This window comes from Melospiza georgiana, chromosome 3, assembly GCF_028018845.1.
Source record: "Melospiza georgiana isolate bMelGeo1 chromosome 3, bMelGeo1.pri, whole genome shotgun sequence".
Taxonomy (NCBI): domain Eukaryota; kingdom Metazoa; phylum Chordata; class Aves; order Passeriformes; family Passerellidae; genus Melospiza; species Melospiza georgiana.
This window is the reverse complement of record NC_080432.1, coordinates 108,375,445-108,394,318: the sequence shown is the minus strand read 5'-3', so window position 1 is coordinate 108,394,318 and position 18,874 is coordinate 108,375,445. Positions and strand designations below refer to the sequence as shown.

The 18,874-nt window shown below is 38.1% G+C and overlaps 1 protein-coding gene across 21 annotated transcripts in view; it reads left to right on the top strand.

Moving 5' to 3' along the window:
- Positions 1-18,874, top strand: part of RIMS1 (regulating synaptic membrane exocytosis 1) — a 305,622-nt gene that overhangs the window by 153,031 nt on the left and 133,717 nt on the right. Inside the window, exon 1 of one of the 21 annotated variants that reach the window (XM_058020437.1) lies at positions 14,231-14,565. The exons of the other annotated variants lie outside the window; for them this stretch is intronic. Coding sequence (XP_057876420.1) covers positions 14,514-14,565 — 52 coding nt within the window. The 5' untranslated portion in view covers positions 14,231-14,513. Of the gene's footprint in view, positions 1-14,230; positions 14,566-18,874 lie in introns of those variants that run through there. 21 annotated transcript variants of the gene reach the window in all.

Here is an 18,874-nt window from a genome sequence, read left to right as displayed (position 1 = left end):
ATCCACTGGGATTTTACTTTTTTGGTGGAAGGTTGAAAGATTTGTGTCAAATTCTTTCCATGTTGGAGTAAATCTAGAGAAAGTGCTCTTTTTAGTGCCAAAAAAAAAAAGATGAGTGTCATCTCAAATTCTTATTAAATTATCTACACCCTTTACAGGAAACTACAGAATGCTGATAATAATTTTCATTCTATTATTAGTAGAGGCTGTAGAACTCCTTTTTCTGAAATTTCTGATAGTTGAACAACAGGTGGACTACGTTTCCAGTGAAGTCCTGGCAAGGTGAAAGGAATCCTTGTAGAAGGCATAAATTGCATTCATACTTCTTCAAAGACAAGCTAGAATAACATAAACCAGACCATTAAAAATTAAATCCAGACCTCACTTTAAAAGTAACAGTTTCTGCCTCCTGCCATCCAGTGAAGAATGCAAATTGTATTTGGCATAAGTTCGAGCAAACGTATTTTCTTTGAAGTTGAAAAATAAGAATTTATGTAAAAATAGTAGATTTGTGTCCAGATGAAGTTGCATAAAAGTTACTATATCCATTGATGGATACAAGAGATAGTTCAGAATTTTTCATGCAACCTTTGAAACTGGAAGATAAGATATTGTTGGAAGTTGGAGCAATGTGGAGGAAGTACGGCTCCAGTACTTTTATGTTAATAAATGAGCTAATGATTTTACATTTTGCGTACTTATTGCTCATATTTGCCTACATGTGTATTTTGTTCACCCAATTTAGGCTTGAAATTACAACTAATACTCACAAATTGGTAGTAAAGTGTTGAAAACCTAAGTAAAATCACTCTTTATACTTGCTGCTGGATTTATTTGGGAGTGAGGAGAGCATGATAGAATTGGCGCCTTCCTTGAAAAACAAACTCCTGAAATGGCTTTCTGCTTTCTTTCAGAGAAGACATGATTGTTTCATTCATAATGCCTTTCTCACAGTACTGCGAGAAACAGGGTGACCCAATTTAATTTAATTTCATTCTAATGGCATTGATTTCTGGTTAGAAAACGTAATGGGCAGGGATCTTGCTGTTTTCTTGGTTTATTCCCCGATGTGGAGGTCAGGAGCAGAAAGGGATGCTGTGATTTGCTGGCAAATATGTCAGTGCTGGCTCAGCTCCAGGACAAAGGATCTGGCCCCTTCCTCCATCCTTTTCTGGTGTCTGGTGGGTCCCTTTGGGTTCTTGTGCTTGGGGTGCTCCCGGAAAAGGAGAGAATGAATTATATCGTTGCCCCAAGGATTTGTTGCAAGCTCTGTGAGCATTGTTGACACGGAAGGCGGCTTGGGAGTTAGGAGGAACCACACACGTGCAGTAGGGCCTGTGAAGGAACCAAAAGAAAACATCAGGAAAGGGCTGTAGAGAAGAGGAGGCTGGTTTAAAATGTTTATAGTTATACTTTTTGACTGAGGTAGTTTCAGTCTGGAGTGCAGGCAAGTCAAATTGTACTGTAACATCTGCTAGCATGTTTTAACATCTGTTTGTTTGGAGAGTTGGGCATGGAGTTTTAAAACTGGAGCAAAAATTGTTTAAAAGTGCGGCTGAGATTTACCTTAGTGTGAAATAAAATGTCCTTCCTAGGACGATTGCTGATTTTTAAACATTAGTTCAAATTTATCTTCTAGTCCTTGTGCAGTAATTTATACCTACATCTGATTCAGATTTTAATGGAAATATAATTTAAAATTATTTATAACAAAACTCTTGTTTCAGAGTTTTGTTCATTGCTAACATTATTCAATGCTATCAGTATTCAGTGCTTTTGAGCAGTGGAAATTATTTACAGTGCTTTTGGAGCTGTAAATAAGTCCTTGTTGAATTAGAGTTAGGCAGTAAAAAATCTGGTTTGTGTACATGAAATTATTTAAAGTACCTGCATATACAAGTGAGATGAGCTGAACATGAGTGGGGGAAAAAAGTTAAATAGTTTCCAAGATATCCTGTGTTTCAGAGAATTTGTAAATATGTAACTATATACATGAGGATGTCATGGAAGATATGTGGCTGAATCTTCTTCTAAAATCATAATACAGCTTTTTCTAGTTCACCTTAAGAAGGTTGTGCTGGAGGAAGTTCAGAGGAAAGAGCAAAGTATCACCAAGGTCTATAAAACATGATAAATCAGGAAAGGTGGGATGGATTGTGGTTGAATAGTTTAGGAAAGAAGTGGGGGTGAAAAAAGAAAGCAGAAATAAGTAGCTAAAGGGAGAGAGGTTGAGTGAGTGCTCCTCTGTTCCCCTGAAGGCTGAGTTACTGCTAGGAAGGTTGAAGCTTGCTGCCAAAAACCATGTTAACCCTGAGGGTAGATATGCAAAGTTAAGAAAAACTGTAATCATAATTTCTTACTCAGTTGAAATGGAGGATTCCTGAAAAGAAAAATAATTTTCTTCAGAGCCTGCCCTGAGATTGCTCTGTGTTAGAAATGCTGCTGCTGTTCCTGTGGCAGGATCTGAGCTAAGCTGGGAACACCTGGGGCCAAATTCACAGTACCCCTATCTGTACCTTGTTCTTTTTTTGTCAGCCTGTGAGCCATTTCCAGTAAAAAAGTCCATAATAATCTGATTTTGGAAAAGGAGAAAAGAAATGCACCTTTTGACTTATCAAGATGATGTCACAAACCATGAAGTCTAGGTTTCTTTATCTCAGTTGGCAAGACCTTATGTTTCATTGCCATTGATATGGCCTGTCTTCTGGGTTGCTTGATTTTTCACAAGTTCATGATTTTATTAGTTGTTTGTTCTTTGCTGCTTACTTTTCTTCTGCACATCTAATTCATGAAAAAAGCTACAAATTTGTCCTGATAGGAATTTTTCCAGTAGTAAGATGATTATTTTCATTACAGGAGGGCAGATACTGGAGCATGGTTGGATTGGAGTCTTACGTTCAAAATCACTCAATGTTTGACTCAGGGTACCTTTACTTTCCAGAGCTGTGAGAGTGTTTGAACTTGCAGAGAAACCCAGGGGCTCTATGGGCTTCTCCATGAAAGATCAGTTCTCAAGAACATTCAGCAGTCAGTTTTTTCCGTACAGAAGCCATTGCAGGTAGCAGGCATGAGAATGTGAGCATGAGCTCTGGTTCATGGAGCACTTTTTAAGGGGCAAAGAGGGAGATGAAAAAGCCTTTGAAAAGCTTGCCCTAATTTTGGCTGCTGAGCAGTACTTCTCAAAGTACTGCTATGAAGTTAACTGGACTTAAAACTCAGTAACTTGAAATGCTGTTATAGCCAGAGGTTGATTCTTTCCTACACTTCTGACATTCAATATTTTTTGTATGCCTATATTTTTTGTATACCATAAAAATTATGTGAACTCAGCGTTTACTGTTACTCTTTTGATTTGAGAACTTAGAGAAAAAGATGAAATGTGAAAGATCAACCAAACTGAATTTGGTAACGCTGCATAACTGAATGGTCTGTGCAGAGTATTGAAGGATGAGTTGTGGTCTTGGAACTGAAATTCAAACCTTTGCATTTTTCCACTCGTATGGGAAATCTCTCCCACTTTGGGAGCAAAATGAAAGCGTATGAAAGAAAAAGGTAAATTAATTACTGGCTTCTAGAATAGTATGTGCACCAATAATGTGTTATTGGTTTTAATTTTGGTTAATTATAGAGTTAACTAGGAACAAACAAGCATCTGATTCTGTTATTTTCTGAAGATGTTCATTCTGTGTCCTTTTCTTAGTGTATTCATTTTCATCATCCTATTGAATTCAAACATAGGGTTATACTGTGAGGTGCTGAGTATTATTGGTTAATACTTTGTGCTAATATTTTTCTGATGACTTTCCATATAATTTTTAGTGTACAATAACACAATTACTGTAATACGCAGGAACCATTCCAGTTTCTTTCTTTAAGCATTTCTTTGAGTAGATAGACTGGTCTATATGAGTTTTCTAAAATCAGTATACTGATAAACAGCTCTAGGAGAAACTTTATTGTGTCAGAAAGAAGGTTAATAATTATGAGATGCCTGTATTTCCTTTGAATAAATAAGCATGGCTTCATCCTGTTCCTATCCATTTTAAATGTCCTTCTGAAAACTGTTTTCCCATATTTGCTCATGTGTTTTTTGTATTCTTCTGATGATTTCTCTGTTCCTTCTTTCTCCTGTACAACATGTGAGCTTCAAAATCAGGGACTCCCAATCTACGCTTTGTAATCTCTTAAGCTGATTCTTATCTCCATTTCTCCCGTGATGCCAAGCACAACATGTGCTATGGTTTCAAATATTCCCATCCCACTGGTGGTATTTACTGACTAGCATATGAAAGGGCCATTCTTTGACTTTTTTGGCCCAGTAGTGAATTGTGGGGCATTCTCGAGCTCCTCAAGAGAGGAGAGGAGTGTCTGGAGGCTGCCTGTTAGGGCTTGTTCTTGGCCTGTGTCCTGCCCAGCAATAAACAGAGAGTGCTGGCTGGGCCAGGGCACAGCTGCTCCAGGGATTGCTCTAAAGGCACACTGTGAATGACAGCCCACTTGGCACTGGCTAACACAATGGTATAAGTTGTAGTCACTTGTTCCTTATTTAATTGTCTGCTGGTTTATTGCCTTGCATTTAAATTGTAAGTTCAGTGGAGTCCAGGTTTTCTTTTTATGGTTGTACATTGACTAATTTTACAGGATTTCAGTGCGTGACTGAGACTCCAACTTGCCTTGATAATAAATTAGAATGCTTATTTAGTGCAAGGACGTATTATTGCTAAGTACCTTTTTGATCCATTTTTCAGCAACCAGCAGAATTCAGGTTACTTTCTAGTGTCCTCTGACATGTTTGCAATCTCTCATAGGTAGCTGCAGGTTGCCTCCATGAGCCTAGATGCCTGTTTTCACTACATACTAATTTGCTACTAATAAGCTAAATTACCCTTTTATTTGCCTGTTTGGTTTTCTTGTCAGGTATTAAAGTATGTATACATGTATGTATACTATGCATATTTCCGTGCTTATAAATATTGTGAAACTCTTTCTTTCATTTTTTCATGCCATATAGCCTTTTTCATCCTTTAGGTTGGTGTCTTTTTAGTTTGTTTTTGGTTATTTTGGTTTTGTGGGCCATTTAAGAGTGTGGTTGTGGGATTTTGTTTTGACTTTGTTAATTTGTTTGTTTTACTGATGGAAAGATACAACAGTGTGATATTTGTGTGCACTGGACCTTTCTGCTCTTTTCATTTTCTACACCGTCGCCCGACAGTTTTTAAGATCTTTAAATAATGATTCTGAAAACTTATCATGTTTGTTTTCTGATCCAAAAAAAGAGAAAGACTCTTCTATGGTTTTAGTTCAAAGGGAGTTCTTTCACCACTCAGCTTGAAGATACCCAAGGAAGGGGCAGAGTTTTGCAGTTCAATTTTCAGTTTGATATGTGTTTTTGTCTTTCCTGAGTAAGTTTGCTGTGAGAATAGAAAGTCTGCAAGCACAACATGTGCAAAGTGTAATATGAAACATGATTATTGGTTGGCTAAGGCATGTAGTAGACAGCCAGGACCTCCATGCTGTTAGTCAGTTCACAACTCCTTCTGTAGATACCCAGCTGCTGTAGATGTTGAGATTTGTTACTTTTTTAGGTATCCAGCACTTCAAATCTCTGCATTTGTACATGTCTAATGTCTTGAAAATACCTCTCTCTTATGCAGGAGTTCTTCAGCACATACCCTTGACTGACTGACTGCTAAAATTGTATATGGAGAGATTTCTAATTGTTAAGCAACTTCAACCTTTTTTTTGGAACATAGTGGATGTCTTGGAAATACTGTGATGCTATGCAGTAAATGCATGCTCACATCAGAATTGTTTTAGATCCTCAATATTAAATATTTTATTACACATTCTTTTAAGCCATGAGGGAACTTCTAATAAAACATTATATTTAGAATAATTTCTTTATACATTTTCTTCCTCTCTGTAATCATGACATTTTCTATTTTAAAAAAGAAAATATCATCATTCTTTACTTTGTCACCTGTGTCTTTGCTGTACATTATGTGCAAACTGGACCAAGTCTAACTTGCTCCATTGAGCAGGTTGAGAAATGTGTATTGTATGGTTCATTAGGACCATAATTAGCATGAGATTATTTTGCAATTTTCAATGTAGTTCTGCAGAGAATTTAAGGATGTATTTAAAATCCATTACACAGAGGTTTTGATTCCATATCAGTCCTAGCTTAATATATATGAGATTAGTTGGGGGAACAATATGTGGTAAAGGAATGAGTAAAATGGTTCTATTCATAGCATGGCTTGGGTTGGAAGGGACCTTAAAGATCAGCTGGGCAGGGATCCCCCCCTAGGCCAGGTTGCTCAGTATCCCAACCAACCTGCCCTTGAACCTCGAGGGATGGGACATCCACAGCTTCTCTGGGCAGCCTGCTCCAGTGCCTCACCACCCACTGAGTAAAGAATTTCTGTTTAACATCTAATCCACATCTCTTCTCTTCTAGTTGGAAGCTATTCCTCCTTGTCCTACCATTATGTGCCTATGTAAAAAGCCACTCTCCCTCTATTTTATATTCCTTGACTATCTCTCAGGCATGTGTAATTCAAGACAAAATGCTTTCAGACATACAGCAACATATACACAGTAATTTATAGAATTTAAAGTTCCAGTATTTGTAACCTAGTCCTCAATTTTGTAATTCTTTCCTCTGCAATATGAGCTTCAATTCTAGTTAGCTATTCTTATTGTGTAGACTTAAGGACACAGACTTCTTTTGGCCTCTAAAATTCTGTGGGTGCTCTAGATCAGCTTAGAAGTTGTCATTTGCAAGTAGAAGTCACTTGCTGAATAAGATGTGAGCTTGTGTTAAGATGTGAGCTTGTGAATAAGATGTGTTCTTGTAGTAACAGGTCAGTAGTGTATATGTTTTATGGTTGGCTTGTTATTAATTTTGTTGTTTTAATGAGAGCATAGGTACCTTTTCACTGGAAATGTAAACTCAAATATAAATGTAACTTGCTATAAATTCAAAAGAACAATTTGTGAAATGTTGATGGTTTTAATAAAGTTTATTAACTAAATAGCATAATTTAGCTAATAAATAGAAATAATCTAATAATATATAAAATAAAATCATATCAAAGTTTTATATAATTATGATCTAAAAGTAGGTAAATATTTATACATTTTTATGCCATGCTATTAAAATAATTAGGTTCTAAGAATTTATTTGGCCCTTGCTCAGAGAAAACAAAAACTCCAGGGGTGGCCCTTTTTAAACTGTAAGGCCACGTGTTCTTAAACCATTAAAATTGTGCTTAATGAGCCACCAGATGGAGCAGTCAAATCTCACTCTTTTTGTCAGCATCAGTGCAAGATAGTTTCTCTCTCTCAGCAGAGAGAGAATCTGGAAGTACAGGCACACTTTACTGCTTGAACCAGTAATTTGAAAACCTTTTTTAGATCTTTTCTGTACGCGCATTTTTTTTTCCATAGGCAGATTTACACTGTCCTGTCAGCTTTGGGCAGCAGTGACACGCAGCTTTGCAGAGCAGGAGGCTCATGCTGGGCAGAGCAGTGCTCCCCAGGTGACTCTTTAACCCACGTGCACTTGATACAGCTCTCAGCTGAATTACGAGGTGAGCCAAATCTCCTGCTCTGGCAGTGAACCCTAACCAGTGTCGTGAGCTCAGGGCTGGTGACAGCCACATTTCTTTCAACTCTGCCAGTCCTGGGGCATCCAGCAGTGTCCTGCCAGCTCCTGCCTGTCATGCTCCAGAGCACTACCTCAGCAAATCTGTGTCAGTTTATATCAAAATACATGGCATGCTAGGAATTTTGTATTATCTGCAGGCTCAAATTTTACTTAAAATATAGTATAAAGGTGACTTGCATTTACGGATAAAATAGGACCTTACAAAGGAACTCAGAAATGCAATCTTAAATAAATGTAGGTTCTCAAAACTTTCTGGTGTTTGCTGTTTCTGCCAATTTTTGTGTAACACACTGAACCTTATCAGTGTACCCAGGTGTAGGTTCAGTTGTCTCCCATGGGAGACACATTACTGATTTGCCAGCAGGGGAGTTGTCACTCTCTTTAAGCAGACAATGTCTGAAGAAGGGCAAACCAGTCCCCTGTGAATGGAACTGAATGTTTGGGAATAAATCCAGTTGTGCTGCTGCTAGCTCTTTTCCACAGAAAGGTTGCTCTGAAATCAGTTATAAAACAAGTTGGTTAATCTGTTATTGTTACCAAGTTTTAAAGATCACTGCTAAGAGAGTCTTAGGGAATGACTATTCTTAGGGAGACATTTAATTTTTTCAGTGAGCAGTTGTTTTTTTTTTTTCTTAAACAAATATACCATTTACATTTTGACTTCTCTTCAAATATATCCTTAAAAATCCTAATATATCAGCATAGTTTCTCTAAAAAGAAAAAAAAAAGCTGCAACAACAAATATTGATATTAATTTTAGGCATGTTGCCATCATAACAACAGTTATCTGTGCTATTGTGGACCTAATCTTACTTTGCCCTAGAAAATTTTTATAAGGATTAGGAATGAATTTTCTGACAATGGTTAAACAATGTGGTCACTGTTAAACCCTGCATTTAGATGTGTGCTTTTAGCAATTACTTTTTTTGTTTGTCTGGATGGTGTATATAACATTTTAAAGTAATAGAAAATGCTGCTTAATAGAGGTTCCTTTTGGAATGGTCTACATGTCTACATCCATTTAGGTAGTAGGAAAAAGAAAAGGAAAGAATGTGAGTTAAGTTGTCAAAATTATCCTGAAGTACAGAAACAGAATAAAATAGTAACACACAAATGTCTGTCACCCCTGGCTGTATAAACTTTCAATCACAGCCTGTACAGGAATTAGTTCAGGATATGTGTAGTTGTTTGATTTTTTACTTTGTAATGGGGGTGGAGAGTTTTTGAAGGGAGGGGAAAAAAAAGTTGTTTTAAGGATTTTTTGTAAGGTTATGTAGCTGAATTAATTAAACTGCAATGACATTGTCACCTTAGGTAAGTTCTCCTACTTTTGCTGTAGTCTGGGTTTGAATGGAATGCGTTTTGCTCGACTTCTCTTTTGGCAGGAAATCTCAAGTTCAGGTGGATGCCTGCAGCCTCTTCCTCCAGGCTGAATGGGTTGCAGCAGTTTGGTTCTGTCAGTTCAAGCCTGTGCTTGAGCATGGCTGTCAAAAGTGGTGCTGGCATAGCCACCCTTCAAAGCAGCTTAAACTGCATCAGGCAGGGAAGAGACTTGGCATGTGGGTCTTCCACATCCACTGTGCTATGGGGTGTGGGGGGAGACAGTAACGCAACAACCAGAAACAGTAGCTTAGCTGGGAAAAAATAATATTTTGATGCCATTGATCAGTAAATTGTAAAGTCAGTGCCTGCAGATTTGTCACCATTTAAATGAAAACATCTGGCTTTGGTTAGCAGTTGGATAGCTGAGCACATTGCTTGAATTAGGGTTTGTGTAAAATGACCTTTGGCTCTAAAAAATGCTATCCAGCAGATCTTTTATGGATATTTTAAGATAATATGTTACTTACTGCCCTTACCATGAACAAAAATACTCCACAAAATCTCTGTACACACAGAGGGCAATTCATCATCCTCAGATGTCAGAAGAAGTCCATAAATCTGTAAATCTGACTGTGGCTGCACTGTTAGATTTGCACTGATGTTTTCTCTTGACTGTCAGTAGATTCTCCTCAGTCAAGGCCAGTTATCAAAACGATCTATCTTAGGACTTGTTGACATTTGTGAGTAGCTAAGGAAACTAAGATAAATGCATTGCAAAATTACTGAATCATGAAGGTTGGATAGCAAAGGTCTCAGCCACTGCACCTGTGGGATTGAAGGCCCAGCCCAGGTTTTCTAGGCTGAGGGTTCATTTTGTTTCTTTCCACTTTCACTGTCACGATCTTCTTCCTCAGAGGAGTCAAGAGCAATTGAGTCAATCCTGGGTGGAGAAGGGGGAGATGAAACATCACTGGCAACACAGTACTAAACCATTGACAGAGAACTTGGAATGATGGTTGCAAAAGCCGTAAATAGCAGGGTGTTTCCTTACTGATTCTTTCAGACCTGTGTCCTTGAAGGGGTTCCTATCACATGGTTGTGCAGAAATGCCTTCTGTCTTCCAGTCTGCTGCAGAATGGTGGGTGATGTTCTGTAAAACTCCCCCAGAGGACCTCCAGAAACAATGTGGTCAAGCCCTTATCCTGGGATGCCAGTGGAGCACACCTCAGCCTGCTCCCACTGTGTGCTTTTACATGGTGTTATTCAGATGGATGCCAACTTACCTCACTTTCACTTTGAATTGATTAGCTTGGATCGTGGTTTGAATCAAAAGCTGTGGAGCAACAATGGCATGATATTGATTTAGCTCAAACTAAATAAAAGACCAAACTTATTGGCTTCAGCATATTACTCTGTTGATTTGACAACCTAGTTTCTCCTTTGGTGCTTTTTAAGTTTTCTTGTTACCTGGCTAGAAATGTAAACAGACTATGCTCATGCCTGAAAGAAGAGGAACTTGGATGAGCTCTAACAAGTTTGATGTGTGTTTAAAGGCAGATATTCCTTTAATGAGCTATATGTCTTTTTCACCAGAGGTTAAGAACCAATCAGAGGTTGGTTTTTTTCAGTAGTTACAAAAAATTTCACAGTTGGTCCTATGTCAATCCATAACCCCTCCTTCAGAAGTGTGTGAATTTATGTATTTGTATATTTATGCATAGAAGTCTTTCTCTGGTAAATGGTCCAAAATTTTCTTTGCAAAGTTGTAACTATTTTGCCAAAGAATCTGAAAAAGAGACTGAAAAACATTCAGTCTCTTCACTGGGCAATACTTTACTGAAGAGAAGATGTAGTTATGCTGCAAGTGTTTTAATAAGCTTAGTCTTAGCTAAACACTGCACTTAAGCCTATCAGAAGCAAGTATGTTCTTTTCTAATGAGTTTAATTCTGGATGCAAAGCCAAATACCACTTTGAGTTTTCTGTGATCTCTGTAGAGCTTTGGTGGTCTGGAGTGCTGCTAGCACAGCGAAGGAAAGCCTTGTTTCCTCCCCATGCATCTTTGTTCTGGTCCTTTTTTGTGTGTCTAGTAATTTACCACCAATCAAACTCCAGTCTTTAGTCCATCGCTTGAGTCAAGTGGTGAGGTCAGTTTTCCACTTCACAGTTCACCAGTCAATCCATAGCTCCCTGATTTGGCTGGAAGAATATTGTGAGAGACTTGGTTGGGAGCTGTGCTACAGTTAAACAGTATCTGCTGCTGTCCCTTTGCCTGCAGATCCAGAAGGCATACTGCTCAGGCCAGATTTGCCCTTGCTAAAGCTGTGCAGGTGGTTCCCAGCCACCTTCTTGGCCTTCGTGGGCTTGGGGCTGCATTCCAGAAGGATTTGTTCCATAACCATCTCAGTATGTAGTTTCCCAGGTCCTTTTCTTTCCCTGCTTGTAGAGGTGTGGGATGTGGCTTGTCTAGTCCCTGTTCATCTCCCACATTATCCAGGACCTTTTGAAGCAGATCAGACAGGGCTACAGTGCAAAATGCCACATACAGTACCTAATATTGTATCTAAGTCTCCTGAAGTTGTATTAGATTATCTTCCCCAGTGGAACTTGGCTTTGAGGTCTGGAGACTGCAACACAGATATTTTTTGTTGCTTCTCTGACTTTCTAATTTAAATTCCAAGTTTCAAATAAAGAAACCTATTTCTTTACTTGAATTGGTCTTTTTGTGCTACAGAATTAAGCTTGGGACCGTTCTCTGACTTTCCCCTTTCCAAAAAATTGATGTAAAACTTTTGGTTTAGAGGACAGCTGCATTTTCACTGAGGCAGAAAGCTGAGCAGTATGTTTAATTCTTGGAATTTGTTCTCTTAAAACATGAATAATGGTAAGAGTTGTGTGAGATTGAACAATCTCATGCTTTTCTAGTGGTCTTAGAAATTTTTATAACTGCAGGAATATCATACACAGATTAAGGTCTAGACCAGCTATTAGCAGGAAGATTATGAATGGCTAAAATATGGTGGTCAAAATCTAACTATCAGATGCCTAGTGTAACATGTCTCAGAAGATAGTGGCAATAAAATAATTTGAAAAGCTAAAAATCTGCAGAGATTACAAAGGCAGTGCTATCCTGTGCAAAGTTTGAAAGTGTGATATAACTTAATTATGTATTTTTACTAGGAAAATGGAATTACATCCAGTTTTACAGTTAGTTTCCTATGCTTTGATACTATTAATAAAAGTAAAAGTAAATAGACCAACTATCAGTACTTTATTCTTCAGGTTTCAGATGAGCTTTGGGACAGTGAGAGAGGCTCGATGTGCCTGTGGCTGGGAGGAATGAAATCCATCCTTGGGGATGAGCAATGCATGCTGGATTTGGTGGTACTTTTCTTTTCTGCAAAATGCCCTTTCTGACCTCAGAACATTCTTCTGTTGCTCCTCTTTTCCCTTATTTTCAGCAAATTCTTGCAGACACCTCTGCCATCTGAAGGTGTTAGGCTGGGCCATTTAGACAGGGCTTGGGCAAGACTCGTGGCTAGGGACAGCAGTGGGGAAAATGGGCACAGGGGAGGAGCAGAGTTATCACTCAGGGCAGTGGGAGACAGTGAGAGCTCTTACAAAACCATGAGGCACAGGCAACCTTTCCAAACTTGTCTGGGAGAACAGTTCATTATTCTTTTCACAGACACATGTGTGCCATGGGAATGACAGGAACACTTATGAAATAAGTCAGAAAAGAAGGCCCATACAGTACAGTCTCATTTACCAATTCTGAGGCTGTAGCAAGCAAGAATTTTTCATCTGTTGATTTATGTTATGACAAAATCCCCCGCCTTGTTTAGTACATGCAGGTGGGGAGAGGTGAGTGCTCAGGACCCAGGTATGCTGTGTTCTGGAAGTGAGGCAGGCCCTCAATGCCTGCCCTGGCAGAAGAGGAGCTCATCCTTCGAGGAGGAATGCAGAAGGGTCACTGGATGGGTGTGGAAGCATCAGGCATTTGGCATACTCGGTCTGTTGTTTCTTTTGCAAGAAATGTTTCTGGCTTTAGGAGAAAGCTGGGTATGTGTTCCTTGGTCAGTAGCAGATGATCACTGTCTCTTGAAATACATAAAGACTGGACACAGTTCTCCTCCAAACAAACCATCTCCTAACAAGGGCATGTTGTGAATAAAGCAGAGTTAGACAGGTGAATGTTCCTCCTGCTGATAGCATGATGCAGGGGACACTAAAGTCAGCAGTGGCCAGGGATAATCTGTGGCTTTTGCTGTTGACTGACATGTAGGATTGTGAAAGAGAGTGTTCAGTACCTTGGGTTTGATCCAGAATTGCAGGGAAACAACTTGATTAAAAGTTTATTATCATTACTATTAATGGATCCATATATTGTTAAGTATGAAAGAGCTGTAAGCTCTCATTAGCTTTACTGTTTATATTTTATCCCTTCTAAGCTTCTCTTTGTTTGCTTTTCTTTCTCACATTTTAGTTTCTAAACAGCAATTTTTTTTTTTATTTTGGATGTCCTGCATTGTGTTTTGGAAGTCCTGCAGTATGTAGATAGGCTGCAGAAAGCCATCTGTTTGTACAGAGGAAGGCTATCTCTGCCACAGAAATAGTTTTATTGTTGTATCATTTGGATATGATTACAGTAGATTTAATACTTTAGTAAATTCTATTAGCTATAATTCTCTAATCATCTGGCTTTTGCAAATGCAAGTTCTGCTTTTCTGTTTTATCTTGAACATGTAATTTGGAACACAAAATGTTATTTCCTGGGGGTTTTTATTTGGAGTGTATTTTTCTTATATAAAATTATGTTTCCATGCACACATCTGTTACATATGAAAAGAATTAAATTACCCTATTAATTTGTAAAAAGTGGTAAGTTTTTCTCAAGGGCCGTTTGTGTTTTCAGTGCGCTAGAAGTAAATCTGCAGCTTGGGATGTTTCACATAAATTTAAAAAAAACCACATTTCCTAAACACAATTGCTTCGTCTATGCAGTTGATTAAACTTGTTCAGTGCACCACTGCTGAATATAAATAATAACTGCAGCAGTGGTATTGATTAGTTAGGTGCCGGAGCTTACTGCTGGCTCAAAAGCATAAGAAACTTCTCTCCTGTTCTATCCAGAGAGGAGGAGCTTTTCCCCCCCATCTTCTTTCCTGAGGGTCGATTCCGGGTTCCTGAAGCCCCGAACTCTTCCCAAAGGCTGCGAATTCCCTGCTGTCATTGCAGGGAGCTAATGCAGTAATCGATGCTTGCTCCACACTGCAGAGATTTGTTTTGCTGACAAGAGCTCTCGTTAGCCCTGTCTGCTGTCAGTGTGTGCAGCGTTTGACACTGCAGAATAATTTGGCTTCGAACCAGGACGCAAGGACCTCATGACTTCTTTTAGATCGTCTCCTTCACACTGAAGTGGATTTTTGCTGGCATTACGCTTTTGCTACAGTTGCAGGCTGGATTCAGCAACCTACTAGATGCCAGCTGTGCTTTAAACATTCTCTTGCTGAAGCTGCTATGTTTGCTGGGTTTCTCCAGTTTCTGCTCCAAACGTTGCATTCAGGGACAGGTAAATAAGGAGCTGAGGTTTTAATTATTTTTTTATATTTCATATTTTTAAACAAAGTTATATCCTTTTATGAACAGATTTATTTAACTGTGCAGTTTTAGTGGAGTTGTTGTATCCTTGGAATGTTAAAGTCTTAATTGTAGCATATGTTCAGCTTAACGAGGGAATAAAGAACCATTTTGCTTTTAAGTCTGTGTTTCAGTTATGTTTATGTTTTGAAAGCTCATGTGATAAATATAATTTGACAGTAGTGATGCTATATGGAATGAGCTTTTAAAGAAAAATCTGTATTTGGAAAGTGCACATCAAAATAGAAATGAGTTTCTGAAAAGTAATCATAATGTTCTTATTGCATTATGAGTTCTGCATTTTGTAGAAGTCAAGGATAAAGAATTTAGAAATTTACTTCAGGAAACAAGTGAAAATTCCTGTGTTTTATTTCTTGATGGCAGAAGACAATTGACAAGTCCTCAATCTCCTGAATTATTCTTTTCTTAGGAGCTTTAAAAAGTTCAGAATGGAATGTGATTGGTTTTTTTTTTTTCATATTATTTAGGAGGCAAAATCATCAAACTTATGTACATAGAATAAAAATGTTTTTGTTTACCATAAGATGCAGTTACGGTTATAATAATATATGGGTTATAATAAATGTACAGTTCTGGCTATTTTGTACATTATTTCTGCTTCATCATATTGATGCATTGCACTTTCTGCTCAGGGAAGGACATCAGTTTTTCCCTTTTGTATTTGAAACAACGTCCTCAGCTAAATTGCTGAAGGGTCACAGGGGAAAGTGAGAGGAAGGATTCACCACTGCAAGTTCCTTGGGCATTATGCAGTGTGTTGAGAATAACAAATACCTTTGAAATCCTATATCTAACTAGTTGATAACACTGTCTATAAAAACTGATTTTGGAAAGCAGTTTTTTCACTAGAAGAATTTACCCTAAAGATGTGTGATAGAATAAGTTATGAAAGAGGTTTTATGCTCTTCAAAATCATGCTTCAGATACTCTATTTTTAGATATATATGTTGGAAATCTATGTAATTTCAACAGAGTTTAGAGGAGAATTAGAGTTTACTGATGGCAGAATATTGAGGGAGGCATTGGAGAGAGTGTGATTTAATAGCACTCAGGAACAGAAGCAGCAGCAGGAGTATCAGGAGGACAGAATGCTGAGGCTGGGGGGACAGTGGTCAGCCTTCGCTCTCCATGGAGTGTAAAGGATATCACTGAGAGCACCTTTGGCTAAGGTCAAAGCCTTGCACTCTCTCACACTTAGTAAGTTGTTTATAGGTACATAAAAAAAGCTAAATCCTTGTTTCTCCTTCAAGCTGTTTACTGTGTAGATAGATGGCTGTAAACTGCATTCCAGAGGTCTCTTGCACATCTTGGCATAAGTAGATGAAGACGGTGAAATAGGATTGGGATTGAGAGGTACAGAGCAGTGGCACCCTGTGTTGCAGTGATTCAAGGCTGTGCTGTGGGCAGTGGACAATCAGCAGCATGTCTCCAGCCTTTGGGATAGCATGGACCTGAGAGATCTAAAAGATGCTTCAAAATCACCCTGAGCCCCACACCCTCTGACTATAGAGTCATAATGGACTATTAAACCAGGCTATCTATAGCTCTCTGTCCATTAAATTTGTATCATCTCTCCCCCATAATGATACTTCAGTATCATTATCCTAAATATTCCTCAATATTCCTCTCTGAAAACTGATCTGTGTGCTGCAAGGACAGAATCTGAGAGAATGAGCTGTCGTCAAGGTCAGCTCTTATGTCAGGGTATTGGTTAAGTACAAGGCTGCCCAGAAGAAAAACCATGCTGGACAATAACACAAAACAAAGTCCACAAAATGAACAACAAAACCTTCAGTTCCTCACCAGTCTCACCTTTGGAGGTATTTTTGTAGCAAAAGTAGGAATGGCCCGGAGTCTTGGTCTCTGGCCAGCCCTGTAACTCGCAAGAGGCAAGGCTAGTGCTTTTCCAACAGCAGCCAGGCTGGTGTGCCTTCCTCCCCTGTTACCATTGAGATCAATCGTATCCACCTCATCCTCTTCTGCACTGCTAGTTCTCACCTGGTGCATTTTTCCCTGTTTCTATACTTGTTTATCCTGCTCTGAGTGTGGAGCCATTTCCTTGGCTGCTCTGAGCCTGATCCTCTATTTCCAGGTTGGTTTTTTTTGCTTGTTTGTCAAGATAGCTTTGAAGTCTGGTTCTGGCCTACTGTGAAAAGCCATTCCTTTGTCCTTGGGGTCAAGTCCCTTACAAGTCCAATATGTTTCTGTTTTATTACATGGAACAGTAGTGTGAGTGTTGACTATTACTATGTTCCAGAGAAACACTATAGACTTGCTTTATGAATACCTCAGGGGGTATTTGTTATCAGTTTTAGCCAAATATTGTTAGAATATATTAGAATATTATTTTCTAAGTAGGTTTTCAGCCTATGCTAGACACTTTTTCTTGTGTGGCTCTTAAGATGGCATGGTCATAAACAAAACTCCTGCTCAGATGAATGTATTTGACATCTGCTGATAGAGCCAAATAGTACCAGGTTCTTTATGTAGTATTCTTGATTGGCAACTACTTGGTAGTAAATACTAAGTAGTAGGGACTAAATAGTTGCAGAATTCTCTCAGTTGTTTTTGCATACATTGCTGTTTGCATTGTATTTTGTGTTCCTGAATGTCTTGTGTGCTTCCTGGTACTCAATCACTCTAAGGAGCACACTCACAGGGAACTTTCCATTGATTCTTCCAGAAAATGGAATATTTATGATTTAGTTGGTCAGTCTTTCACTGCATTGAATTGGCCTGGTTCTACTTTTAATGTTGATATTATTTTTAGATGCTTTCATGATTGCTGGTCTCCTTTTGTTGTTGTGGTTGCTTCCTAATTTTCTCTAAGTGTGGAGTGTTTTGCTTTGGTTATTTGGCAATAGGATTGCATTGGTTTTGTTTTTGGTTTTTTTTTTTTTTTTATAGCAAGGTTTTTGGCTTTTTTCTGCTCAGCTTTGGTCTCTTTTTGAAGATCATGCGTTTATTCATGGTCATGTTCATAACTGTTTCCTCTCTACTGGTGGGAAGCAAAGCTCCAAAGATCCTTTGCTCATTGTTTTGCAAGTGTCAGTGATTTCTCAGAGTGCACTCTGAAGATTCTCCCTGCAGTATTCCCCTCTGAACTGGAGAAACAAAACTCTCATTATCTTCTAGTGCAGCATAACTGAGGATACTCATGAATGATAGTTAAAAAACCCATAACAAACAGAAACAATAACAACACCAAAAAAAGAAAAAAACCAACGAACCAACAAAAAACCCCAAATCAACAAAAAAACTAAACCGAAAAACCCACACAGTGCTTTTTATGTGTGGGCTGCTGCTTTACAGCCTTACAGCCATTTTGTTTTCTGTTTTCTTCATCTTTGTTAAAATTTCTTGCTCTTGGGACTATAGAAACAGCCTGGGATTTGAGAAGAGTTTATTTGCAGCTTTGATTTTAAATCATAATTTGTTAATAAATCAATTTTTAACAAATACTAAAATAAAAAACTTAAGATTTTTAAAACTCTCAGAAGAAAAATACCAAAGGAGATCCAAATGGAAATATTACCTTTTTTTTGCAATCAACACTACTCAATTGGTTTAATCTGTACAGGAGATAGGGAAAAAAACCTAAACCAGCCCACAGGGCAAAAAAACCAATTATGGTATGCTGAAGAACATCATGTATATTTGAAATGCATTTGAAGAACAGCAGAAAAAATGTTCAGAACTTGTCAGGCCTTCAGTGTACTAGGTAGCTATGTGTACATATGTATCCAAAATTATGAGACCATGTGACTTTCTGAGATGACTTGCTATACATTTTTCAGATTTCATTATACAAAAATAATTCAACAAAACATATTATCAAGAAACAAAAATATTATCAAGAAATCATATCGAAACTGAAAGTGTTAATTATATGAAACAGGAACTCGGTGAAACTGTTGACACAAGTTAGTGTCAATATTGAATTGGAATGAAATAGAAATAATAAATTTATTCAGAGAAGCTCTAAATTTCCAGGAGGACATCTCCTTTCATTTATCTGCAAAATTAGATTTCACTCAAGAGAGCGATCTCAGCCAGCAAAACCAGAGACAACAATTAGACAGCAAAATTTTCCTTAAATCTTTAAATGCCACAATATCAAAATCAAAATGTTTGCCTGTTGATTTTATCTTCCTGATGCTGAACATTTTTCTTGTATCCTCAAGAAAATAGTTTTAATGAACCTTATAAAACAACTTTCA